General features: G+C 36.3%; 1 protein-coding gene across 1 annotated transcript in view; it reads left to right on the top strand.

Annotated features, from left to right (window-relative positions):
• The first annotated feature begins 21,040 nt into the window (after positions 1-21,040).
• Positions 21,041-26,490, top strand: part of LOC110440278 (acetylcholine receptor subunit beta-like) — a 48,645-nt gene continuing 43,195 nt past the window's right edge. Inside the window, exon 1 of the mRNA XM_021483252.1 lies at positions 21,041-21,230. Coding sequence (XP_021338927.1) covers positions 21,041-21,230 — 190 coding nt within the window. The remainder of the gene's footprint in view (positions 21,231-26,490) is intronic.

Here is a 26,490-nt window from a genome sequence, read left to right as displayed (position 1 = left end):
ACCTGGCCGCTTATGTTCCAACAAACACATTCTTAGTTAAGTACGTTCTCAAATATTTAAGAACGCATTTGAGATACACCAATTTGAGAAATTCTCAGCTAAGTACGTACTAAGCTTTAGAATGGAAAGTTAAGAATTAAGAAGTTTCGAGATTCCGGGGCCTGGAATGTGATGAAGAAGATGTGTTGTGTTGTTCTGTAAATGTAGGGGAAAATACATTTCTAACATGACGAGGGCCATATTCAACTTCTGTTCCAAACTGTCACTTGTGCTTATACTCTCACGACACATTTCTACCAAGCAGTCAAATAGCAGAAAACGAGTGTCTCTTCATTTCTGCTCTAGTAGATCTTTTAAACAGAATTTAAGGGTGCCGTTTGAAGCCAGTTGTTTCCAGTCGTGTCATTTCAAACTTCTGTTTTACTTACAAAAGCAGAAGGTTTCAATCCAAAACATACTGGAACACGAATACTCTTTGCGCAATCATCAGCCATGTTAGTTTCAGCTTTCGTTAATTGATACGGAAGATCATCTGTTTTTGTAGTCTTTGGATGTTTCCTTCTTTTCACACATTTCTCAGCATTCAAACTTTTTCTCTTAGAAACACCCAGTTTCAATTGTCTCATCTTCAGAGTCGGATTAAGAATTCGAAGTCATGTTTTCTTTACAATCATTGTAGCCTGATCTTTGTTACCTGTGACCACATTCATGACATTTCGTACTACATTTTGATCATATGACACATATCCAGAAAACATTCGTTGACCCTGTCATGTCCCTGTTATTTTTCTAATAAATAATTGTTTTTACATCCTGTGGCAGTGGAAACACATGCTGCTTGGACTGCAGAATTGGCCATGAAAAGTCAATGAATTGTAACCCATGAAATAGCCATGAAAAAAGCATCAAGATATCAAATATTAAGGGCCATCAAATTGAAATCAATGAAATTAAAACCCATGAACTAACAATTCCATGGCCATTATCGAAAACTTAATGCCCATGATTTACAGGCCCTTTCATGGCCATGAATACCCCACCGCAAATGTAGATTTTATGGCCATGACTTTTTATTACTTCTAAAATGATGGGTATGAAATTAAAGTAATGGCCATAAAAAGATCAAATATTAAGGGGCCATGGCATTTTCATTGTTGCCCGACAACAACTCTAGACCATTTTTGTATGGTTATGATAATCAACATCAATACAAATCTCAGCAATGAAAGTTTAAGGAGGGATATATATCATGGCCATAATATATCATTTTTATGACCATGATAATCAACATTAATACAAATCACAGCAATACAATTGAAGTGAAAAATCAACATTTTATTGCATTCATTTTCTGAATTTAACGTATATATTTATATGTTGTTATAAAGCCAAGGGAAATGTCAAAATTTAAACACCACTAGGGCATCATGCATGTAAAATATTGAAGCTTAAGCTCGTGGTATAATAGCAGATTTTAAAGCATAATATGCGTTTTGGTCTATGTTGAATTGTAGCCCTTTCCTTGACCCCAGGGGCTTATTTGAACAAATCTGAATCTACATTACTGTACTAGGGCATCATGTATGTAAAATATTGAAGCTCTTGGTTTTGTGTTGTAGATTTTAAAGCTCAATATGCATTAATTTGGCCTATGTCGAATTTGACGTGTGGCCCCCATCTCTCACCCCAGGGCCTTCATTTGAACAAATGTGAATCTACACCCCTAGGGCATCATGTCCGCAACATGTATAACAAAGCTCTGGCATTTGTAGTTCGGTACATAACAAGATCATTATAATTTAAAAATGTATCCAAAATTCCCCTTTCTTCCCCTTATAACTCCTCCATTAAGTCATAGGGACAATGGAAACACGATTATCTGTTTGCATGGTCCAAGTTTTGGTATCAATTCATATATAACTACACTGGCAAAAGCAGATGGGCTCGTCCAAGCTCATTCTTGTTCGGAACCATGTTTTCATGTACAAAAAGAGAAACAAAATAACTCGATATAAAATTCCAATGACTAGAATATCTTGCATATAAATCCAGAGATCTGCCAAGAGTAACATGATTCAACAATTATTATCTATATTTTATATGACCCCCATTAAAATACCAGTTGTGATTTCTATAAAGAAAATACCATTGGATCGTCTGCTATTATTAGCTCACCTGGTCCGAAGGACCAAGGTGAGCTTATGCCATACCGTTGCGTCCGTCGGTCCGTCAACAATTTCTTTAAACGACTTCTTCTTCTTAACTAGTAGTTTAACTAAATTTGACTGGCAGCATCCCTAGCTGGTGGGGATTCAAAATTGCACAAATGGTGGAGCTGACCCCCAGGGGGCTGAGGGCAGGGCCAAAAGGGGTCAATTTTGCTATATTGCTATAAACGACTTCTTCTGTAGAACTATGCCATGGATATTGATCATATTTGGTCGGAAGCATTCATGGGAGGCAGGGATTCAAAATTGTACAAATGGTGGGGCTGACCCTCCGGGCTAAGGGGTGGGGCCAAAAATGGGTATAACTTGGAAATGGTTGAGATCCCCACCGTATAACTATGGTATACAATTGCTGAGTATAAAAAGAAGAATGCTCATTTGATTCCAGGATGGCCTTAGGATCTGGCCCCGCCCTTGGAGACATAGTCCCTGGGCCATAACTTTAAAACTGTTGAGATCCCCACTCCAAAACTATATATACAAATGCTGGGCATAAAGAGACAAATGCAGTCATGATATCAGAATAGACCCTGGGGTCTGACCGAACCCCTAGGGACCTAGGTTCTTAGTCACAGCTTGGAAACAGTTGAGAGCCCCATCCTATAACCGTATATACAATTGCTGAGTATAAAAAAGATTATTGCACATATGCCTCCAGGATGGCCTATGGGTCTGCCCCACCTTTGCAGACTTAACCCCTGGGTCATAACTTTGAAACGGTTGAGATCCCCACCCCAAAACTATATATACAATTGTTGGGCATAAAGAATCGAATGCAGTCATGATATTAGAATTGATCCTGGGGTCTGGCCACAACCTTAGGGACCTAGTTTCTGAGTCACAGCTTGAAAACAGTTGAGATCCCCACCCCATAACCAACCATACATAAAATTGCTGGGCATGACAAAATCTAATACAGTTATGCTACAAGGATTGGCCTTGGGGTCTGGCATATTCCCTTGATCACATTTGGAGAATATTTTGCCATGATTGCTAAGGTATCCAGGTGAGCGATAAGGCCCTCTGGGCCTCTTGTTTAAGAGTTACGTGCCCCTGGAGAGCTCAACATATTTGAGGTAAAAAAGGAATGCAATACCCAAACTATGCCATGTCGTTTTCAATGATCGCAACAGCAATGAAAAAATAGCCGTCAAATAAACGCCGGGATGTTCGAGCATTGTTATGGTGAGTCTAGATCTCTGCAATATATTAATGACACTAATAAATGCATGCTTCACTCAGAAATTAAAATATGTTTCAATCACGTCGGGATAATAAAATTTTGTAACATCTAAAATTCGTAAAATTTGTTTAAACTAGAGGGGAGGGGGCTGATGATTTTTCCTAAAGAAAGTCTGCTTTGTATAGTAATTTTCTAAAAAAATAAAAACGTGCCTAAATCCAACATTGAGGGATATTCATATTGCGCGGGATCGCTCATCTGACCACCAGTTTCCTAGCATCTAAAACCGCCAATGTGTGCATGTATAAAATATATCATGGGTTGTAATAACAAAGTTACATACGGTCTGCCACGAGAGCGACTTGAAATTAAAATCGTTGAAATTTGAATTTGGATCCACTCTAGAGACACGTAGGTGCGTAATCCCATTTGGGTGTCGAATACTCATACGCTCGATGATTTCACAAATTGATTAGAATATTAGATGTATGTAGTGATTGTCGCATGTCAATTAATTTCCTTACCTTTGATAATATGTTTTGATTCGGGTCTCAAACCCGATTTTTTAAGTAGATCGTCCATTTCTGATTTTGAGAATTTGCGCCCTTTTTGCTTTTTTGCACACTGCGCTCGGTCCGGTACCCGGATGTATATCATCCGAATCAAATGTACGTTACATTGATAAACAACCTGATAGCAAAATTAAAGCGTTTCTTCGAGACCGCATTAACAGCATGGTGGCTACATTCGGTTTGAATGCCATCTTGTTTACGCAAATGCTTTTGCCGTTTGTGTAAAGGCGAAGGAACCCAGTTTCCCAATTTATTCGAGCCAGACACTTGGAGAGATATGGAGCGTTTTGTGATGTGGAATCCGACGAGTTCGAGGAAACAGGATTCCCTTCACATGAAGCACTCCTAGCCAGCATTTCAACGTTGATTCCAAAGTGAATCAACGTTAAGCTCCAACGATTTGCAAAAAGAATCAACGTCGAACTTTTCAACAGTAAATCAACTTAGAACTTTGAACCGTGAATCAACGTAGAAATTTCAACAGTGAATAAACGTTGATTTATAGTTGAAATACGGGTTTCATTCAACCATGTATATATATATGTATACTACCTGACCATCGTGGTAGGCTAGTAATAGAGCTGAACTTTGATCGAGTCATACCCAAGACTTAAAACGTATACTTTAAAACATGGAATTTCAGCAAAGCCGAGCTCTCGGATTATACTTAGATTTACATGGAGGGTGTCGTTGATGAAGCAGAAGACGCTTACTCTTCCGGAACACCTGGTCGTATTCTCCTTGTACTTTTTCAAGGGGTCTCCGTGTAGATCTTCTTTTGTTCTTATATTGCCTTTGTTTTATTGACTTTGAGTTTGAATTACGATTATGTTGACGCTTCAGTATTCTCCTTTTACTCTATAAGGTCAACATACATGCATGTGTGTTGATCTGATGTTAAACAACACCTCAATTAGTCAATAAGACTTTGAACCTATTTCGGCAAGAAAGTTTTACTATACATAATCAAAATAAATATACTCTGGTGCAAAAGTATACATGACATAACTTTAGTTCAAAAAATGTATCAGATCATTACCAAACTTTGTAATATGCATTTTCACATGGGCATGAAATTGGTTTATCAATAAATTGATGTAGAAAGGCATTTGGCACCCATTTTAAGTTTGTTTTTAAATATTTCAATAACAAAAATGCAGTCGTACTTTTGCACCCGAGTATAGTACATGACAATATTTTACTCGACAATATATAAAATAAAAAACACATTATTTTCCCACAATAATGAAATTAATTGTATTTATTAAAATTGCATTTAAGAAACATACAAGACCTGAGATGAATCAACAGTAGGGACTCAAATTTGAGGTTAACCTAAACTTTAACAGATTTATTATTTTCTGTTTTATAAAGAGTAAAACGTTTCATTTTTTGTTTAAATCGTAATACAGATGGTAGAATTATGGCAATTTGAAAAAGACGAAAAGTAACCAAAATATACGGCAACAAAACATAACTTGCATCATGTTTTCAACTGGTAACGTTTTTCCATGGGCGTGTTCGTAACGCCCGCTCCATATGCTTCTAGAGTACTCCATGGAGCACCGCGTTAAGAATGCAATTGAACAGAATTACGGAGTACTCTTGAACAATAACTTGTTTCCAATGCAATGTACACATGAAGTTCAGATCCGGAAGTTATAACGTTAAAGTCGACATGGTGCACAACGTAGCTGTGGAAATTTCTTCAATGGTGCCGTCAATAAAACAATTAATGGAAGCATGCACGCTACACAGATACATTGGTATATTACAATTCATCGAATAGGAACGCATACTGACATTCACTTGATATTAAATCAGAATGGATTAAACTTTCCACTTATAAATCTGAGATAAAGACGAAAAGTGCATTGCTGAGCAGCTGTACATGTGGATAAAAACTATGTGACCTTATTACGTACCTTAATTAACGTATGACCTTGAAACTTTGTCCAAATGATCATTGCATTATTTCCTTCAATCGTATGTGTAAGCCATATCCATACCGTTTTTGTCCGTCCGTCCGTCCGGCGTAAACTTTGTTTGTCCGGCATTCTTCTCCTACATTTTTCGACTAATCTATTTGAAACTTGGTATACATTATAATCATGATATGAAGTTGTGTCTCCCTTAAAAGAATTTTGATTCGACAATTTTCCCAAAAGTTATTGCCCTTTGTTTATTTCAGTATTTGATTTTTGTCCGGCAATCTCCTCCTACATTTTTCGACCGATCTATTTGAAACTTGGTATATATTATAATCATGATATGAAGTTGTGTCTCCCTTAAAAGAATTTTGATTCGACAATTTTCCCGAAAGTAATTGCCCTTTGTTCATTTCAGTATTTGATTTTTATCCGGCAATCTCCTCCTACAGTTTTCGACCGATCTCTTTGAAACTTGGTATACATTATAATCATAATATGAAGTTGTTTCTCCCTTAAAAGAATTTTGATTCGACGTTTTTATCAAAAGCTATTGCCCTTTGTTCATTTCAGTATTTGAATTTTGTCCAGAAATCCTCTCCTACAGGTTTCACTCGATCTCTTTGAAACTTGGTATACATAATAATCATGATATGAAGTTATGTCTCCCCTAAAAGATTTTTGATTCGACGTTTTTATTAAAAGTAATTGCCCTTTGTTCATTTCAGTATTTGAATTTTGTCCGGAAATCTCATACATTTTTCAACGGATCTCTTTGAAACTTGGTATACATGATAATCATGATATGAAGTTGTGTCTCCCCTAAAAGAATTTTGATTCGACAATTTTCCCAAAAGTTATTGCCCTTTGTTTATTTCAGTATTTGATTTTTGTCCGGCAATCTCCTCCTACATTTTTCGACCGATCTATTTGAAACTTGGTATATATTATAATCATGATATGAAGTTGTGTCTCCCTTAAAAGAATTTTGATTCGACAATTTTCCCGAAAGTAATTGCCCTTTGTTCATTTCAGTATTTGATTTTTATCCGGCAATCTCCTACATTTTTCGACCGATCTATTTGAAACTTGGTATATATTATAATCATGATATGAAGTTGTGTCTCACTTAAAAGAATTTTGATTCGACAATTTTCCCGAAAGTAATTGCCCTTTGTTCATTTCAGTATTTGATTTTTATCCGGCAATCTCCTCCTACATTTTTCGACCGATCTCTTTGAAACTTAGTATACATTATATTCATGATATGAAGTTATATGTCTCCCTTAAAAGAATTTTGATTCGACGTATTTATCAAACGTTATTGCCCTTTGTTCATTTCAGTATTTGAATTTTGTCCGGAGATCTCCTCCTACAGTTTTCGACCGATCTCTTTGAAACTTGGTATACATTATAATCATAATATGAAGTTGTTTCTCCCTTAAAAGAATTTTGATTCGACGTTTTTATCAAAAGCGTTTGCCCTTTGTTCATTTCAGTATTTGAATTTTGTCCAGAAATCCTCTCCTACAGGTTTCACTCGATCTCTTTGAAACTTGGTATACATAATAATCATGATATGAAGTATATGTCTCCCCTAAAAGATTTTTGATTCGACGTTTTTATTAAAAGTAATTGCCCTTTGTTCATTTCAGTATTTGAATTTTGTCCGGAAATCTCATACATTTTTCAACGGATCTCTTTGAAACTTGGTATACATGATAATCATGATATGAAGTTGTGTCTCCCCTAAAAGAATTTTGATTCGACAATTTTCCCAAAAGTTATTGCCCTTTGTTCATTTCAGTATTTAATTTTTGTCCGGAGATCCTTTCCAACAGTTTTCGACCGATCTCTTTGAAACTTGGTATACATTATAATCATGATATGAAGTTATGTCTCCCTTAAAAAAAAATTGATTCGACGTTTTTATCAAAAGGTATTGCCCTTTGTTCATTTCAGTATTTGAATTTTGTCCGGAAATCTCCTACATTTTTCAACGGATCTCTTTGAAACTTAGTATACTTTATAATCATGATATGAAGTTGTGTCTCCCTTAAAATAATTTTAATTCGACGATTTTTGCATAATGTATTACCATTTTTTATTGTTCATTTCATTATTTGATTTTTTGTCTGTAGATTTTCTCCTACTTTTTTATAGCATATCAGCTAACCACTCTTAGAATGATGCAGATCTTATTTCAATGTAAGAAAGTATATAACACTATATGGCATTCGACGGGCGTATTTTGTTCCGCCCCGCGGTACTTTTGTTTAAGTAATGAGGCTTTTCCGCCTTCACCAATTAAGTCAAGCTATTGACGTTTGCTTCGCGATCTGTACCTTGACGAACATTGGTTTCTTTTGTTACTGAAAAGGTCCAATGAAATGCTGGGATCATTAAAGCAATTACATCCACCGTTACATTTGTAAACAACATATGTGAAGCTTTTAACTTTGCCAACAAATGCGTTAAGAATTGGCCATGGGAAAGCAATCAAAGACCACCACAGCGTAAATAAGTGTTGCCATTCAATAAACGACATTTCCCAGTTTTGGAATAGATAAAATTAATTTTTGGAATAGATAAATGTAAAATTATCGTATCATTCATGCTGACGGAGAGGAAGTTTTGATTGGACAATATTTAGAGCATGTCATATGTTATCAGGACATCCCAAGAAGACGGCGCCCTACGTGACCATGATATTCCTACCTATATGTTCGTCAAAGTAGTGATGGCTAAGCGTGTATCGATAGCTTGACTTGTGAACTAGCATGTGACCTTGAAACTATGCGAATATACTGATCATTAATATGATGTTAAGATAAAATTTAGCCCAGCTTGTTGTTCATGGCATACGCCTTTTTTGACATTTCCTGCATGACTTTTGTGGTGGTTATATCGTAGGAGCCGATGACAGTTTCTGAAGAGAAAAAATACAAGAAGATAACTTAGGTAATAGTGACTACTTAAGATAGCAAGTCACATCTAAATTTTAACTTACACAAAATCTATTTTTTGCATTACAGAAATTGTAAATTGGGAGAACAAAATTCCAAAAATAATTAAATTCAGACTACAGATGGGAAAATTATGAATATTTGAAAATGACAAAAATGGCTACTATTTGAAATATTCACTCGCTTAACAAATCCCAGTCTGACCTTTTTGACCTGCCATTTTCTCTGGGCAGAGGTTCAATTCTGGTTTGTTGAAGGTGATTATTATTGACCACAATGGCGAGTACTTTTGATACAATTAATCTTGACCTTTGTTGGCCTCTAGTGACGGAAGGGGCATTTTTGTGAAAGCACAAATGTATATAATTGATTTTCTAAAAAATTAATAAATAATCACTAAGTTACCACACCCTTAATTTATTATTAATAGATGCCCAGATAACTATGTGGCCATTGACCTCTTGTTTATCTTATCTTTGGGGAAGTAATGATAAATTCTGATAAACATACCACAAATGATCTTGATTGATGAGTTTTACTGAACGCCCGTTTTCCACATTTCCCGTGCAGGTTCATCCCCGCCATCAACTTATTTGTCATTATTCTGCAAATGAAATCATGTACGTACATTCATTTCTACCACAATTTGTATGTGTTACACCACTGATGACCCATTAAAGATAACCCAACCAAGTGTTGAGTAAATAAATCGTTCCATAACACGTTATGTAACCCTAGCGGTGATCTCATTGAATAAGAAATTGAACTTTGACCTAAACTTAAGGAGTTTTGATTGTGACGTCACAATTAAATGACGTGTTTACAGCGAGTCCTCGAGGAGTTTGGCTTTTCGTGTACCAATGAATTGTTTGAACCCGTCAACGGCATGTCAATATCTCTTTGATGTGGTGTTGCTATTGGAGCGGCAACCTGACCAATTAACTATACTTTGTACATGTCTGGACGTCCCATAGATAAACTGCACCAAAGAGATGCTGACATGCCGGTGGCGGTTTAAACAATTAAGTGTTATATGAAAAACTAAACTCCTAAAGGACTCCTTGTCGGAGTTTGCCGCCAAACTAAAAACACCACTTTAATTTCTGGCAATAAAATCAGAAGATCCAATAAAAATAAGGCAAAGCATTTCGACCAATCCATAGTCCCCCACCTTCGGATTGAAAACAAACAAAGGCCCGTAACTCTGTTAATATTAAGGCACAAGACCCGATTTTAGTACGCGACACAAATTGATCAGTACATTTATGTATTATTCTAACATTAGCAGTGAACTCCATGGCCTGTTTTACTATGGAGGTGCGCCATAGTTAAATGATGCTCCTCCATAGTAAAATGTTGTTCCTCCACAGTACTAATCCACCACAATCAACCATGTGAGGAACAATTTAGGATTGCTAAAATTACGTGATTGCAGCTTCCTCCATAGTAAAATCCGAGGCCATGGTGATCCCTGGTTAGCTGTCGATAGGCTATACAGTTGTGTTAGATAGCTGTCTATAGACTAAACAGTTGTTGCGGCATTAGCGGATCACATTTTATCCAACGGTGCATGCGATGAAACTAATGAAAAAGAATTGACAAATCAGGCCCCCCTTAAAAATTGTTTGTTTTTACAATTTGCAACCCACCTTATTTAAAGAAGTGGCCATGGGTAGGTAGCTATAGGTAGTTTTTTTTGCCAAACAACTAGTCTGGCCAGAGTCTTTAGTCATATTATATATATAATTTAACAACACAAACGAAAGTCCTACCATTGTATAGAAAGTCTGAAAAGCCATATTATCTCAAGGTCACATGACTTGGTGTCGTCAATTCATAAAACTGATTTTATAAAAAGCCAATCTCATTAAAATCAGATGTTAATAAAAAAAAAAAGCTATGCATGCGGTACGTGATAATGAACAGCTGTATTTATTCAGATTGATAAAAAGCATGACCTAGCTAGATACATGTAGTTATAACAGCGTTCTTTGCGCTTTTTACTAACAGATGTCATACTTTCGACAGCGGAGAAGAAGACACAATGCAGAATTGCATGCGATGGCATTGTTGATTAGTGATTCAGATGTAAACCAACATTTGGTTTCTGCTGGGTATAACCAGGCATAGGCAGCAATGCACACGAACAATATTCTGATGTGGGTGGATCAAATTCGAGTGAAGATGCAGCTGGTGATCAATCTGATCTTGATCAGCAAGACAGTTCAAGCGAAGGAGATGCAGATATCTCAGATCTAGAGGATGAATCAGAAAATGATTTAAAAGAGTGATTTAGCAAAATGGGCTGTGAAGAATAAGGAAACTCGCACATCTGTTGATGAACTTCTATCCGTGTTGCGAAAATATGGACATAGGTTACCTAAAGATGCAAGAACTCTTAGGAACTCCTCGCAAAGTAGATGCCAAGGTATTGTGTGGTGGTCAATACCTCTACTTGGGTCTCGAATCAGGAATTTTGAAATTGTGTTCACAATACCCTAATGTGTTCACTAGAGAAAGGGATATATTTCTAAACTTCAACATAGATGGTGTACCTTCGTTTAGATCATCAAATGCCCAGATGTGACTCATGTTTTGCACTGTGAAAAGGTTTGAGCCATTTATTGTTGCCATATTTTTTGGACATGCAAAGCCAAATTCGGTTACAGATTATATGTCTGACTTACTTGCAGAACTGAATAGGCTCCAGCAAGATGGACTTGCTTTCCTCAGAGCTATTTTTAAATGCATTAAGGGGCAAAATGCTTATAGTAGTTGTGAGCGATGTACTATTCATGGACAATATGTAAGTAACAGGGTTGTGTATAATTACTTACCACAAGCAAGGATTTCTGCAAGATCAGAAGAAGAATTTAGTAGACAGTCGTATACTATTCATCAAATTTGCCTTTCACCCCTGGTTACTGCAGGCTTACCGTGCATAAAAACATTTGCTTTGGACTATATGCATCTTGTCTGCTTAGGAGTTGTTAAACGTTTATTGACTTTCCTCAAACAGGGACCAAGAGAATGTAAGCTGTCCCATAGACAAATTGGAGAAATTTCAGCAAAGCTACAAGCCTTGAATGGGAAGTTGCCAAGGGAATTTGCCAGACAACCGAGGTCACTCATCCAGATGGAAAGCAACTGAATTTAGACAATTTATACTGTACACCGGTAGTTCTAAGCTCTGTTTTGCAAGAGAACCTCTATACTCATTTTCTGTCCTTGACTGTGGCCATGTCTATACTGCTGGATTCCGATGACACCACAAGGAATACCTACACTGACTATGCTGAAGAACTGCTGATATATTTTTATAAACGATCAAGTCAGCTCTACAGTCCCATCTTCTCCTCATACAACGTCCATTCTCTTATACACATAACAGATGACGTAATGAATTTCGGAACTTCTTTGAATGAAGTTTCTGCATTTCAGTTTGCGAACCATTTGCACAAACTTCAGAAAGGTGTCAGGAATGCACAGAACCCGATTGCACAAGTGTCCAAAAGGATAGCTGAAATGGATAATGCTAGAATTAACATTACACCAGCACTTTACCGGTCCTTTGTATCGACAAAGAGAAAAGATTCCTGTTTTTTTGTTGGCGATAGTTATGTCTTCGTGAAAGAAAAGCGACCAGATAATAAATGTGTGTGTGACGTATACCATCTTGACAATTTAGTGAGTTTCTTTGACAGTCCTTGTGACTCTAAACTGATTAATATAGCACTTCTCCGGAATGAAAGAAGAAATGCAAGACGAAAGCTCATGGAGCAGAAGGACCTAAAAAATAAAGCCGCTTGTCTTCCATACGGAAAATTATGTGTTTTAATGCCAATGCTCCATGGAAGTGAAAGACGTTAAAAGACCAGTGTTAATTCCAAACGCTGCATTTGCATGCAGATTTCCACGGTATGTTAACTATGTTACAGTTTATGGTAATTTTTTTAATGTTTCCCGAACGATGGTTACATTAACAAGGCCACACAAAATTAATAACTTGGTTCTCAGACCCGCCCGTATTTAGGCCGCCGCATTGTCAATTTTAAATATATATAAAAAAAAAAAAAAAAAAAAAAATAAAATGTCCATAATACACCAGAAGTGGTCGGAAATTTGTACCGTATCTGTTTTCGGTGATTATAGTGCGTCGGTAGGACGTTTGAATGCAAAGACTGATTTCAAGCGTCAAAGTGATTTAGAACTTGCTAATGGTTTCATGTCGTACCGCTTGAATTGTCCTCCAGTCGGCAAAGTGGCACTTATTTCAGACTATTTTCAGTGCAAATCGGGAAGGGATTCTCTGTGATTTTGCCATTGACATTGGCGGTTTCTCAGAGGCATGCATGCACCATGGTGGAGCATTTCCCACAAACACAGAGTTTAATAAATAAAAAACACCTGCCCTCTGTTTTATGTGCAATCAACTTTTTAAACATGTCGCCCTCTCCCGCATCTACTTTCAGGAAAATTGGTTATTTTTTGTGGCCAACAGCTAACTACTTGTGTAGTGTTCTAATTGACAGGGATGAACATTTTTTATCTTGAAAATATGATCTTTATTGCATGAAATTTTCGACTAATGGTGTGACTTTTAGGAAATTTCGCAACCGGGTACCCAAACTTCATTAACCCAACCGTGAATGGACTCGACGATATGGCGGTGAAGACATTTACTGTTTTGGCCTACTCGCAATTCTCGTTTCCCCCAATAAGTTTTGCCATTTCAGTTACGTTTCCCTTATAAAATTTGACAAACAATACATCTCTGATGTTAAGCTTTTCTAGCTTTGTAATTGGACACGAGCTACCGTTCTGAACGTGTTATTTAACATATCTAACATACATTGACTTTATTTATAAACAAGTGTTACAGCCTCCGTCTATTATTTAAGGTAGTGTCGCACCTCGATACTAAAACAGAATTAGGGAAGATTAATAATGATCATATTTAGAGCTTCCCAACATCAAAATGACTATGTATTTTACAGATAAATCTATTAAATAATACAGAAAAGTATTAAAACCCACTTTTACGTAAATTGCATTGTAGTCTCTTCGTTAACGGATGTTAGGGTGTCTCACTCTTGAGTTGATCCCCAAATCATCTCCATTGACTGCATCAGAGAGGTCAAAGAGGTAAGTGAAACTTTTGACTAACCTTATGCGTTCCCAAAGGAGTCGTTTGTTCAAGATGATTCTTTTGTTAAATTTAAAAAAGAAATATACTTAAAAATATTCTTTGTTTTTGAAGTTGTTGGTATTTTAAGTTTTGGGTTAAAATTAAAGCATCTACCGTATTTGTCAATAAGCCCATGTCTGGTAGAACGCCCATCTGTGTCTATTACAGTTCCGTAAAAATGCCAACAAATGTTATCTAATTTCCTGCAATAAACCCATCTTCTTCTTTGAGTCACAATGTATGTGTTGTCCCCCTGTGATTGCAGGATAACTATGGGGTAGTTTTAAATGGAAAAAAGTTGAAGAACTTTAAATTGTTTATGATTCAAATAAGTGAACTGCACAGACCAAAGATACATGTAGATAGATTTACATAGTATTTAAAATCATGCCTTGATCCAGTCATTACTGAATGTAGAATACATACCCTATGTTTGAATAGACATCGGGACAGAATGAAGAACGACCAATTATGGATTGATGAAAAGTGGAAAAGCATGCATTGAATATGGCATAAATGTACACTGATCCAGGACCGAGGACTATCAACAGTCACTAAAATACCAAAAGGACTTATAATTTGCCTTTTTTTTTTTTGGAATAACTGAAGATCTTCGAAAATTGAAATGATGCTATATATATATGTATCGTTTTAAATTAGTTAATGCAAGAAATGTGTTTCTTATATTTACAGTTTTACCAGTGACAGGGATACCTTGGAAACCCTGAATATTGATGTACCTGTGATGTTTGACAATGAAACCGATGAACCCTACTGTGTCCTTGTGACGAATGCTACAATGGATTTCATAACTTCTAGGTATATATATGGTTAAAGACCAGATCTTAACTTTGCTCAAATTCATGGACAGCCCATGTTAGGGTGGTGGGTTACAGCTTGCAATTTGGATCCTAAAATTTGAAGAAGAAAAAGGAAATGCAGAATAAGACAAATAAGGTATTAATCTTTGTTCAATACATATTAACCAATTTATGAACTGGTTCTAATTATATTCACTGAATGTATAATGCAGAGACAAACTCTCCTTGTCCACACACAGCCTCACAGAAGAAAAGAGCCACCGGCCATATCTGCCTTGATTCAGGATGACCCTTATCCTCACCCTGACCATCAGCAACCTCAAATATGAAAAGCGAGCCTTCAACCAAATCTACTTTGACCCCAGTAACTGGGTAAGAATGTCATCTGATTTTGCCATAAATCAATAAGTGAAAATATATTATTACCCCTATACAATATATTATTAGCATCTCGTATGATTGATGGTTATTTTGCAGAAACCGTATCCTCTCTATGTATAAACATAACCTCACCGAGGAAGGGGAGCATCCGGCCTCATCTGTTTCGATTCAGGGAGACCCTATCCTCCTTGTCGACTGTAAACCTCACAAAGGGGAGTCTCCGACCAAATCTGCTGCGATTCAGGGATACCATATACCCTCCTTGTCAACTGTCAGCCTCACCGGAGAAGGGGAGCATCCGGCCACATCTGCTCCGATTCAGAGAGACAATATTCCCTCTTTGTCCACTGTCAGCTTTACCGAAGAAGGGGAGCCTCCGGCCACATCTACTTTGATTCAGGAAGACCCTATCCCTGATAGGTTACAAATGCATTGAAAGAGAAACAAATTGAAACGCTTAAAAACGTTTTCAATGGAACAGACTGCATAGCTGTTCTTCCCACTGGTTATGGGAAAAGCTTGATTTTTCAGCTTATACCGTATATAATGCAGAGGAAACTGAAATTGAACAACCCGGCGATTGTTTTAGTAGTAACTCCGCTGAATTATATTATGAAAGATCAAGTTTATTCACTAAGGGCTAGGGGTATTAATGCATGCTTCCTTAATATTGCTGGTCAACAGGGGTTTACATATTTACCAAAATATATAAGTTTACAGACCAGGGGAAACCAATAACGTGCATAGCATACACAAATTTAATATCATAACTTAAGTATGCTTTTAAAAAAGTTATGTTTAAAATGATGTTAATTAAATTGTGCCAACTCCTGAATAAGGTGACTCTCACTTTCTTTACCAAAGCTTTTAATGATGTTTCGTTTGGAATCCTCTGTTAAAGTAAGATGGATCTTGTTCAGTCGAGTCAGTAGCTGTTGAGAAATAAATGATATGTTTAAATCTTAAATTGATACCACTACATTTTAGTTCAGTATTGCAGTTAATCACAATTGTTTGAAATTTTGATACATTGAAATTTCATTTAAAAAAAACATGATTTATCTTTATGACTTACATACCCTCTTGTTAATATGTATAAATAATCATGTATATAAAAACAAAAATCCATAAATGTTATCTCCACTTATGATAATTTATCAATATCTACACATTTCCATTAAACCTTAAAATATATACAGATACTTACTCAAAGCTGAAAGCATATAAGCAAGGGAAAACAGAGATTCTGTCATACTGTAAAATAAAATGAAATAAAACAAACTGAACACAACAGATTAAACATTAAAAAAAAGTTTGTTAGTAGACAAGTAATAACAAAAAGCCCGTGGGCTGTGAAGTGCTGACCTGATTGAACAATGAATATATGTTGAACTTTTACCCTAGGGTAGCTGTCTACAGTAGAAATGGCCCGACTCTGAAAAACAAGGCACATGTCGAGGAAATGTAAACACATCGGATTTACCCTACACAACACATGTATACACATGTATATATATTTGTAAACTGAATTACATTTACAATACATATTAAGTACTAAGAAATATATAAACCTCTTTTTTCTATGTATGTCACTTGTGTGAAAACCATGGTTACCACATCAAAAAATTACCAAAAATGCCAAAAAATGCTATTTTGACCTAAAATTTGACCCCCGCAACTAGTAATTTTTTTCCTAAGTTCTGTCTGAAATTAAAGATTACCTACTTGGTTGCAGAATAATCTGGGTCCCAGAAAAGTTGTTAAACTTGATTTTTTGCAATTTTGCGTCGTGTGCTGTTGTCAAAATTTTACCTCCTTTAAAGCTAGCTTTTCATGTGTAGGCAACCTTTCGGATTATGGCCAAAATTTTGATCTCGAACCAAAACCTGTTGTTTTTTTTACAAATGTGATGCTCACATAGCCCACTTCATTTTTTTTTACATATCATTATACAGGGGTTAGCCTTTTTTTAAACAAAAATATCACCCATGGCCACAACCCTCTACTGTAGACTGCTACCTAGAGTGTGCACGTGGCACTGTGCATGGAGCCAGAGGACCAAGATCTAGTCACATCCCAGAAATATTTATGTTTTAATTGTATGCTAGTAGTAAAGTCAATATTATTACATACAATGTAGGCAAATACTAATGTAAACCCAATTAAAAAAGAAATCTGGGGATTTGATTATCTGTATATGAATTGATATATACATGTATATATATACGTTAAGTGATTCACACACATACAAGCAAATTTGTGTTTATTAAATATATTACATTTACCTGTGACACTGATACATAGGAATTCTTTGAACAAAAACTTCAAAATAATCTGTTAGTATTTAACAATGTTATGTCCATCTAGATCAGCACTATGTTTATATATAGTCCCAAAAGCAGCATTCCATTATATATGACATTCTGCTAAAGAAACTCTTATAATAATCTGAAAATGATAAGTCCTTAACTTCAGTATAATGATTTGATTTGATTTAAATTGTTCACCCTTCTGTTTGTATAATGATTATATATATAAACATCAAATGAACATATCGTATTCAGTCTGGTACATACAAGTACTGTCATGAAAAGTAAACAATAATGTGTGTTTTGTTTCATTGGGGTTTAACGTCCCTTCAACTCATGTCTAGGTCATATCAAGATGATGTCTGCACTGATGGCAAGTTTACAGTGCTGTCTCACTGAAATATCACATCGCAGAGACACTGACATGATATATACTTCACGCATCAGATTATCCTGACACCGAGCCAAATAGTCCTTCTCTTACCCAGTAATGTTGAACACTTAGCAGGGAGTGAGAAGATTGCCTAATTTTAATGTCTTGGGTTTGATGTGGCTGAGAATCAAACCTGTGCCTACTGGATCATGGGATGAATGCTCTACCTCTGAGCCACCGCACCGGTAAAGTGAACTTAATCAAATTAACCTGAATAGTGGATCAATAATAAACAGCATATCACTGGAATTAACTTTTAATTTAGACACTGACTAATAATCACACATTCAGGAAGAGAGCTATAATAAATTTCACATGTAGTCTAATATAATCATTCATATTACTATGATTAAATTCAATATATATCAGTATAACTGATAGTTATAATATTGATACACTAATTATATTATTATTTTATTTCATCAAACAAAATAAACATAAACGTTACACAATTCAAAAGAATTACAAGACTTCATTACTCCTAATTAACCAACCTTGTTAATTTTCTTTAGGTATCTATAATTTCATAATAAATTGTTGGTTGTTAATAGCTAGATTTGAATATTTGTTTATTGTTTTTAAAATAATCTTTGTTGGCTTGTAAATGACAATTTTAGATTAATTTTAAAACATGTCTTAAAAGATTATATTTTTGTAAATTAATTTTGAATTCTAGCATATTATGATATTAATAACATTTTTTTACTAATCCTGAAATTCTGATGATTAAGATAACCATTGTAGACAATGGTAATCAATGTCTTGCAATTCCCATCTTAAACAGAGAACTGTTTATTGTTGAACTACTAGAATAACATGTATACCTTATTGTCTGCATGGTACCTCACTGCAATTGCTGTATACAGCCTCTGTATCCTCGACACCTGGTTGTTTCTGCTATGTAGTATCATACCATAGATTGTTGAAATGTTGGCAATCTTAGACTCAAACTTTATCTTGTTGCCTAAAGCACACGTTAATGTTTTTAACAATTCAGGACATTCCTTTGATATCTCTTGAATAATATTCTCAAAAAATTACTTTGTCTTAAATGAAGTGGATTTTTGTTAAAAAGCACACTACGCCCTGGTGCACACATGGATTGTAATTTTTTGTCAATAAATGAAAAGAAAATATCACAGTTCGCTTCTGAGCGTATGGTATCAAACATAGATTTTATCCTCTCATACGTGCACGTGTGTTCAACATCTTCATCCGCCTCCTTAACAAGTAGAGTTTTAAGGTACGAGTGTTCCTCATTGATGTTTTTGCATATATCATTTCATCCTTGTCGAGTAGCAACGAATGTTCCTCCAAGTCTAACTGTACATCTTCGCTTACACATGCAGCTGATTCATCATTAAACACTATCTGACGCCTCCGTTTGTTATGGGTATCAATATTTAGGTTTTTAAATTTTTCTACCGACTTCTCCAGTTGTTGAGCTATAGTCAACTTCAACGCAGAGGGTGGGGTCTTTGCACATTGTTTTAAGTTTGAAGTACGGTTAAAAAATGTTAGCTGTACATGTTCTACTGCAATATCACGATAGGTCTGCCATTTACCAAGAAACACAATACATTGATCACATATAAAAATTCGATCCAACAATGAAGCACTTATTTCTAGTGACGTAAACTTAGACAATAATAAATAAACATTTAAATTACGAGCTTTCTTGTTATCTAGGCTATGAAGCCTATTTGATATGCTTGCACAGGTTACACACTTTCTTTGGACTATATTTTGTGCCACATCTATGGACGCCGCCATTACCTCTACCGGTACACCTCGGATTTACTAGCTGCACCAAGAGATAACGAATGCGGCATACATTCGAGGTATGATTCCGTGCCTAGCCGGAATTGGCCGAGAAGTTGCGATTGATCCCCTCCTTGTCCACTGTCAGTCTCACCGAAGAAAAAGGGCCTCCGGCCACATCTGCTTCGATTAAGGAGAGCCTATCCCCTCCCTATCCACTGTCAGTCTCACCGAAGAAGGGAAGCCCCTTGCCACATCTGCCTCGATTCAGGGAGATCCCATCCCCTCCTTGTCCACTGCCAGCCTCACGAAAGGGTAGCCTCCGGCCACCTCTGACTCGATTCAAGATGCATCTGTCCTCTCCCAGTCCACTCACGCCCTCACCGATAACTGGGAGCCTCCAGTCGCATCTGTCGTGATTCAGGAAGACCCTATCATCACTCTGACCGCTGGCGATATCAATGGTGAAGGTGCATGGGAGCATCCAGCCATATCTCCTTCGACCCAGGTTACAGGGCAAGGCAAAACAAATTAATTACTTGGTTCTCAGGCCCTCCTTTATCTGTCTTTTGGGAAGAAGTGGTCTGAGAACAAAATTATTAATTTAATTATAGTTTTAGAAGCTTTTAATATTTTATACGACTTGTGTACATATGGTGTTGAGGCTCTAAATGGATTGTAAGTGGCATGAAAGTTAAAAGGTGGCAGCTTTTTCAGGGGTACCACCGAGAGATTGGTTTCTTTTTTTGTTTGTTTGTTTGATTTTGTTTAACGTCCTATTAACAGCTGAGGTCATTTAAGGACGGCACCCCTGTGTGCAAGATGCATGCGTGTAGTGTATGTTTGTGTATATTGGGAGGCTGCGATATGTTCGTGTTTGTCTCCTTGTGATAGCGCGGAACTGATGCCGACTTTATAGTGCTACCTCACTGAAACATACTGCCGAAGACACCCAGCAGGACGCCCCACCCGGTCACATTATACTGACAACGGGCGAACCAGTCGTCCCACTCCTAATTGGTTTCAATCAAAGTTTCTCGCATTAAACTTGAATTAAATAATTTCCCTGCAAGATCATATATGAACCCACATGCAGGTGATTTATCTTAACCTTCCAAGAGGTAGATGTATTTTTAACGGAGAAGCCCTTACAAACTGTTGATAAGTTTCTTGCAGTGGACATGCCATTCTACAGCCTGCGGAGTTTCAAAATATCTTGGAGAAACTTCAGTATGAGCTGACCGTGACAAGCTAAGATGATGAGGAGAGGATGATTTCTAGCCAGGATGAGCTACAGAAAATAACTACTAGCCAGGATGAGCTACAGAAGAAATCTACTAGCCAGGATGAGCTACAGAAGATAACTACTAGCGAGGATGAGCTACAGAAGATGCCCACTAGCCAGTATGAGCTACAGAAGCCAGGAGTAATTGAAGCCACTGATCGTATTTGGGAAAGAGGTAGCCAGTTTTTATATAATTAGTCCATTATTATAGCCTATGATCTCGTGTGGGAAGGAGGTAGCCAGTTTTACTATATAATATATTTGTATATATTTTTGTTATATAATCTAAAAAAACATGATCTCGTGTGGGGAGGAGATTGCCAGTTTTACTATGAATTTGTATTTGCTAACAGTTGTATTACTATTGACTCTTGTTACCATGGTCAATAAACATTGTTCTGAATTCCATCAATATTTTTTTATTTTTTTCATTTTCATTTATAAATACTGGGTTGTGTTTGGTTCTCAACAGAATGTTTTGAAAAGAACATGGCATTTTACTGTTTTTGTTTTAAAAACAGGGTTATGTCATAAAAATATTACACTTTATCTTAAATAGACCCATTTACCTAGTTGTACAGCTGTACATGGGAATATCATTTGATCATTTATATGTTTGCTTGATTTCTGATAATATATAATGTAAATCCTTTCTCCGTCATTTCCATTTATCATAAATATTGCCATATTAATTAGAGGAATTGCACGGCTGTGCATGGAAAACCCTACCCAGTTGTACGGCTGATCATAAAAGTTCATTGTTAAATCCTTGAATTATAGTTATTCATTGAAAATACCATATCTGGTAGCCTATAAGGAAGGATGACATACATAACATGATTTTGCCACCAGCAATGGAATCAGCTGGACAAGCTGTTAAAAAAACAAATTTAAAAAAATACAATATTAATGTTGAATATTCCTGGATTCACTAACATGCTTGTAATACAGCAATCTTGGATTATTACTTTTTATGGACTAATTATTTCCATGAAGAATTACTGGTGGTATGTTTTAAAATCATTCTAGATCTTGGTGGAAGGGGTACAAAGTTAATGCCAATGTACCCCTGGAAATTATCCAACACTTTCAATTTTCATTCAAAGGAAAGTTAATAATAAAATCCACCAAATCAGAATCTCTCATGGAAGTACTTTACCTATTTTATCTATGCATCAATATGCAGTAAGCTTTTACTGCGACGTTCATCACATCCCAAACAGCAGAAGACTAGTATGACTGCCGCACGAGAAAATTAATCGCGTGACACGCACCTGTCGTTTTGGTGAATTCAAAATATATATGGTATTCGGGAGGATCTTTTTTCGAGGAAGGGGATAATGTAACGATCCATGGATATTCCAATTACAGGATGTGTGAATAAATAGGAAATAAGAAGTCAATTTATTAGATGCTGAAGAGAATCAGATGAGATTCATGGATAATCCTACGAAGAAACAGACCGCCATATTTACGAGTCGCATGTTCTGAATTAGACAGACATGACACGACTCAGAATGCAATAGTAGTACGGGAAGACGTTTAAGAAAACGCATCATATCAATAGTTACCGGAAACTTGAATCTGCATAGTAATATGTCATATTCATTTATATTCCATTGTAGAACTGTTATTTTAGCCGGAGTTGTCGACAGACGACCATGCTACCATCTTCGCAAACATCAGAACGCTTTATTTTATGATAACATTCCCTACCAAGTCACGACAACAAAATACCGGATAGAGAAAGCGTTACAGTAATCAGACGTCATTATCTGCTGATATCCCCCAGAATAATTAATGAGGTTCTGGGTGGAGCAGTGGCCAAAGCGTTATGCCGTTGTTGGAGCATAAAGATGTAGAAATGTATCTACTGCATAGTAGTCAACGAACAAGTGATGCGGAGAAGATGAAATGCTATAAGCAGTTTATTAGGGGTTTGCCCCTCTGTCTACCATTTATTACAGTATGTATAATACATTAGAAACAGTTTTCTATATTCGTGACCAAACCCTTGTTTAGCTGTCACTTTTATGATAAATAAACGGGTTATTTGACATATATTTTCATATTATTTAACCACAGACATCCCTTATTTCAGCACACTCCTGACATGGACTAAAAAATGAATATTGCGCAAACCGTATATGTACAGCTTGGAGCTCGAGTCTATCACATAATCAGGACGGATATGGTGATGCAAACCCCACAAAGTATTATTATTATCACGGGTGATCTAAATTTCCACTAAGACGATCATCTTATGTTGATGCTCGCCAGTTCTCTGGTCTACTAGATTCGAGGGGTCTGATGATTCAGCATGTGACACAAGCTTCACACACCCATGGCCACACACTGGATGTGATCATAACGAGGGGAGATAACTCAGCCATTCATGGAGCTATTTCAGTGATTCATCCATGTCTAAGTGATGTAAAGGGGAACCAATCTTTTGATCATCTTGCTGTCCACACAACACTGAATTGTAGTAAGCCAACTCCTGCAAGGAAGGACGTGAGCTTTTGGAAATCCCGCGAAATTTCAATACCAGATTTCAACAATGACATTCAGTCTTGTTCCGCCCTTCAATCTACTGAAGGCGAGGTTGATGCTCTTGTTGAGGCATACACATCTGGTATAGAAGCCCTCATAGAGAAACCCGCACCTCTGCAAACTAAGGTGATAACTGTGAGACCGAATGTCCCGTGGTATAATGAAAATCTCCGCGTGGAAAAAACAGATTCGTAGAAAAGCAGAGACAGTGGCGACGGACCAAATTAACCGTTCACCAACTGATTTATAGGGAGCAATGTCGGCTAGTTTGTTCACTACTCTTCCAGTCAAAGAAGGCTTCTTATTCGGATAGAATGGAAGAATGCGGCAAGGATACTAGACAGCTTTTTAGACTCACCAAACACCAAAAGGGACAGAAAGGTGAAATTATCCTACCAAGCTGTCATTCTTAAAAAGACTTAGCAAGCAAGTTCAGTGATTACTTTCTGAATAAAATCAGCTCAATCAGGAAAAACATTACCGAATTGAACACCTCTGCTGCTCAAGACTGCTGACATTGCATTTGATGGGGAACCATTGGCAAAGCTCTCACAAACAACCCAGGATGAGTTGCGCAACATTATCATGACCTCGCAATCGAAGTCCTGTGAGCTTGATCCACTGCCTACAGACCTATTAAACCAATGTCTTCCCCTTAATGTCGTGAACAACGACTTATGTGGGTCGCAAGTAGAATCGAAGGCTTTATTGGGAAACAACAGTTGATCTGCTACCATAAAAACATTTTGGATAGATATACATGTTCTCTACTTACCGACAACCTTTTTGTTTCCTAAGTGTTGCGTGTTTGTCCTAGTGGGATTGCCATTGAGTTCTGCCCCCGTGCCGGGACATAAAAAAGCTATTAAACCTGTAGTAATTCCTTGCTAAACGTTGAGCATTTAATGTTATCGTAACAACTGGTTTACTTGTTAGTTTATGTCAATTATTTAATGGTGGAATTAAGTGCCGAGTGCACGAATACGTAAGACACATGGAGGCCCGTCCTTAAATGACCTTAGCTGTTAATAAGACATTATCCAAATAAAACTAATGTATATTAAATCGGTCTAGATGAGTCAAAAACCTATCATAATTTGTGTAGATTTCCCGAGCAATAAAAATATTTCAAGTAATTTAATATCACAAGTTTTGAAAATTGGGTTTGAACAATTCTCATATGTTAAATCTTTGATAACTGGTATGTGTACTTCAATTAGTAATGACTTTAAAACATGAAAGGTAAATGTACATGCTACACAACGCACTATCCAGCTCGAACTGGATGCGGTATACATAATATGCATAGTTCGGATCGTAAGTCAAACTAGGGTGGATCTTTCTTTTTAAATTGATCTACCTCATACCACCAGTCAACAGTATTACTGTATTCTAAACCGTCATAGGGGAAATAACTCGAACTACCATGTGTAATGACAAAACAACACTGTCATATTTCTTGAAAACAATTTTGAAAAAAAAGGTGTTATTTCGATACTACATTTGTATTAAACAAACTACATTGTGTACCTATTTATAATCAAGTTCTGGGATCAAGGATAACTTATAATTAGTACTAATTTTCTATTACTAAATATTTAAGGTGCATTCATCTGTGTATGAGTTGGGGTAATAATACATTCATGTATATGAACAACGTTATGACTTGCTATTTCACGAAATTTAAACTAATAGCAAAAACAGTTATATACATTTAAATGAAACTTGTAATTTGTTTGTTTTTTAATGAGTGGTCCATAACCCTTGAGTCATATAATTGACTACAGGCACTTTATCTAATCTAATATTCGCGATGCACGTATTTTACACTGCAAACGAAATATAGAGGGGTTATCCTCATTGTCTCAATTTTCCTAAAATCATGCATTTTTCAAACGTTGATCGATAGGAAACCACCTAGATCACACATGGACCCTAAGGATATGCCTTGTGATATTGAGTAACTGATGTGGTGTGATGGACTGGTGGTTTAGATTCAGACCCAACAATGAATTACACTCTATGTAGGAATGAAGAAGGGTAGGGTTTTGTTCGTAGAAACGGGGCAATGTACGTAGACTACAGACAATAGACTGTCTACATCGTATATGAGCATGCAAAAGCAATGTGTTTATGATGAACGTCTGGACTCCCAACCTGTATAAGTTGGACCAGAAAAGATAGACTTACTATTGATTGGTACATGTACATTATATACAAAGAGTTTGGGAAGATTTTATCTGTAATGAAATAATTAACCAGGTACTAATGAATTCTGTCACCTGTGTATCACCTAAACTAATAACTTTACTCATAAATAAAATCAGCAGATAGCTATATATTTTATACGAATATTTACAATGTACTTGTTTCTTTGATTGTTAAGGGCTTTGAAGTGTATTTGTATTCTAATTATCTAAAAAGTGGATTTTTCATGTAGCTGAATGTGACTATTCAAGATACAATGTACGATCGTGATATCACGGTGACTAATATTGTGACACTTGTCATAGTTTCATTAGGATTGTTAAAATGATGGCATATTTGACATATGTCCATGTTCAATATGCAATTGATACTACTTTATATAGTTACAAAACAAACCTAGCGATCTTCAAAACGGACTTCATTCATTTTTTTGCATGAGACGTTGAATGTTGATGAAATTGTCTCCTTGTAATAGCACAGATCTGATGCCGACTTTAGAGTGCTATTTTACTGAAATACCACGCCAACGCAATTACATTATACTGGAGAACCAGTTGTTGCCGTTTCCCTAAATGCTGCGCGTTAGGCAGGAATCAAAAGTGGCCTCTTTCGATACATTGCAATTATTTAATGATTATAACGATGATTAACAAAGCTAAAACAATAAAATTAAC

The sequence above is a fragment of the Mizuhopecten yessoensis genome, unplaced genomic scaffold (genome assembly GCF_002113885.1).
Source record: "Mizuhopecten yessoensis strain PY_sf001 unplaced genomic scaffold, ASM211388v2 scaffold11177, whole genome shotgun sequence".
NCBI classification, from domain to species: domain Eukaryota; kingdom Metazoa; phylum Mollusca; class Bivalvia; order Pectinida; family Pectinidae; genus Mizuhopecten; species Mizuhopecten yessoensis.
Note: the sequence above shows the minus strand (reverse complement) of the source record. Positions and strands in the feature narration are given on the sequence as shown.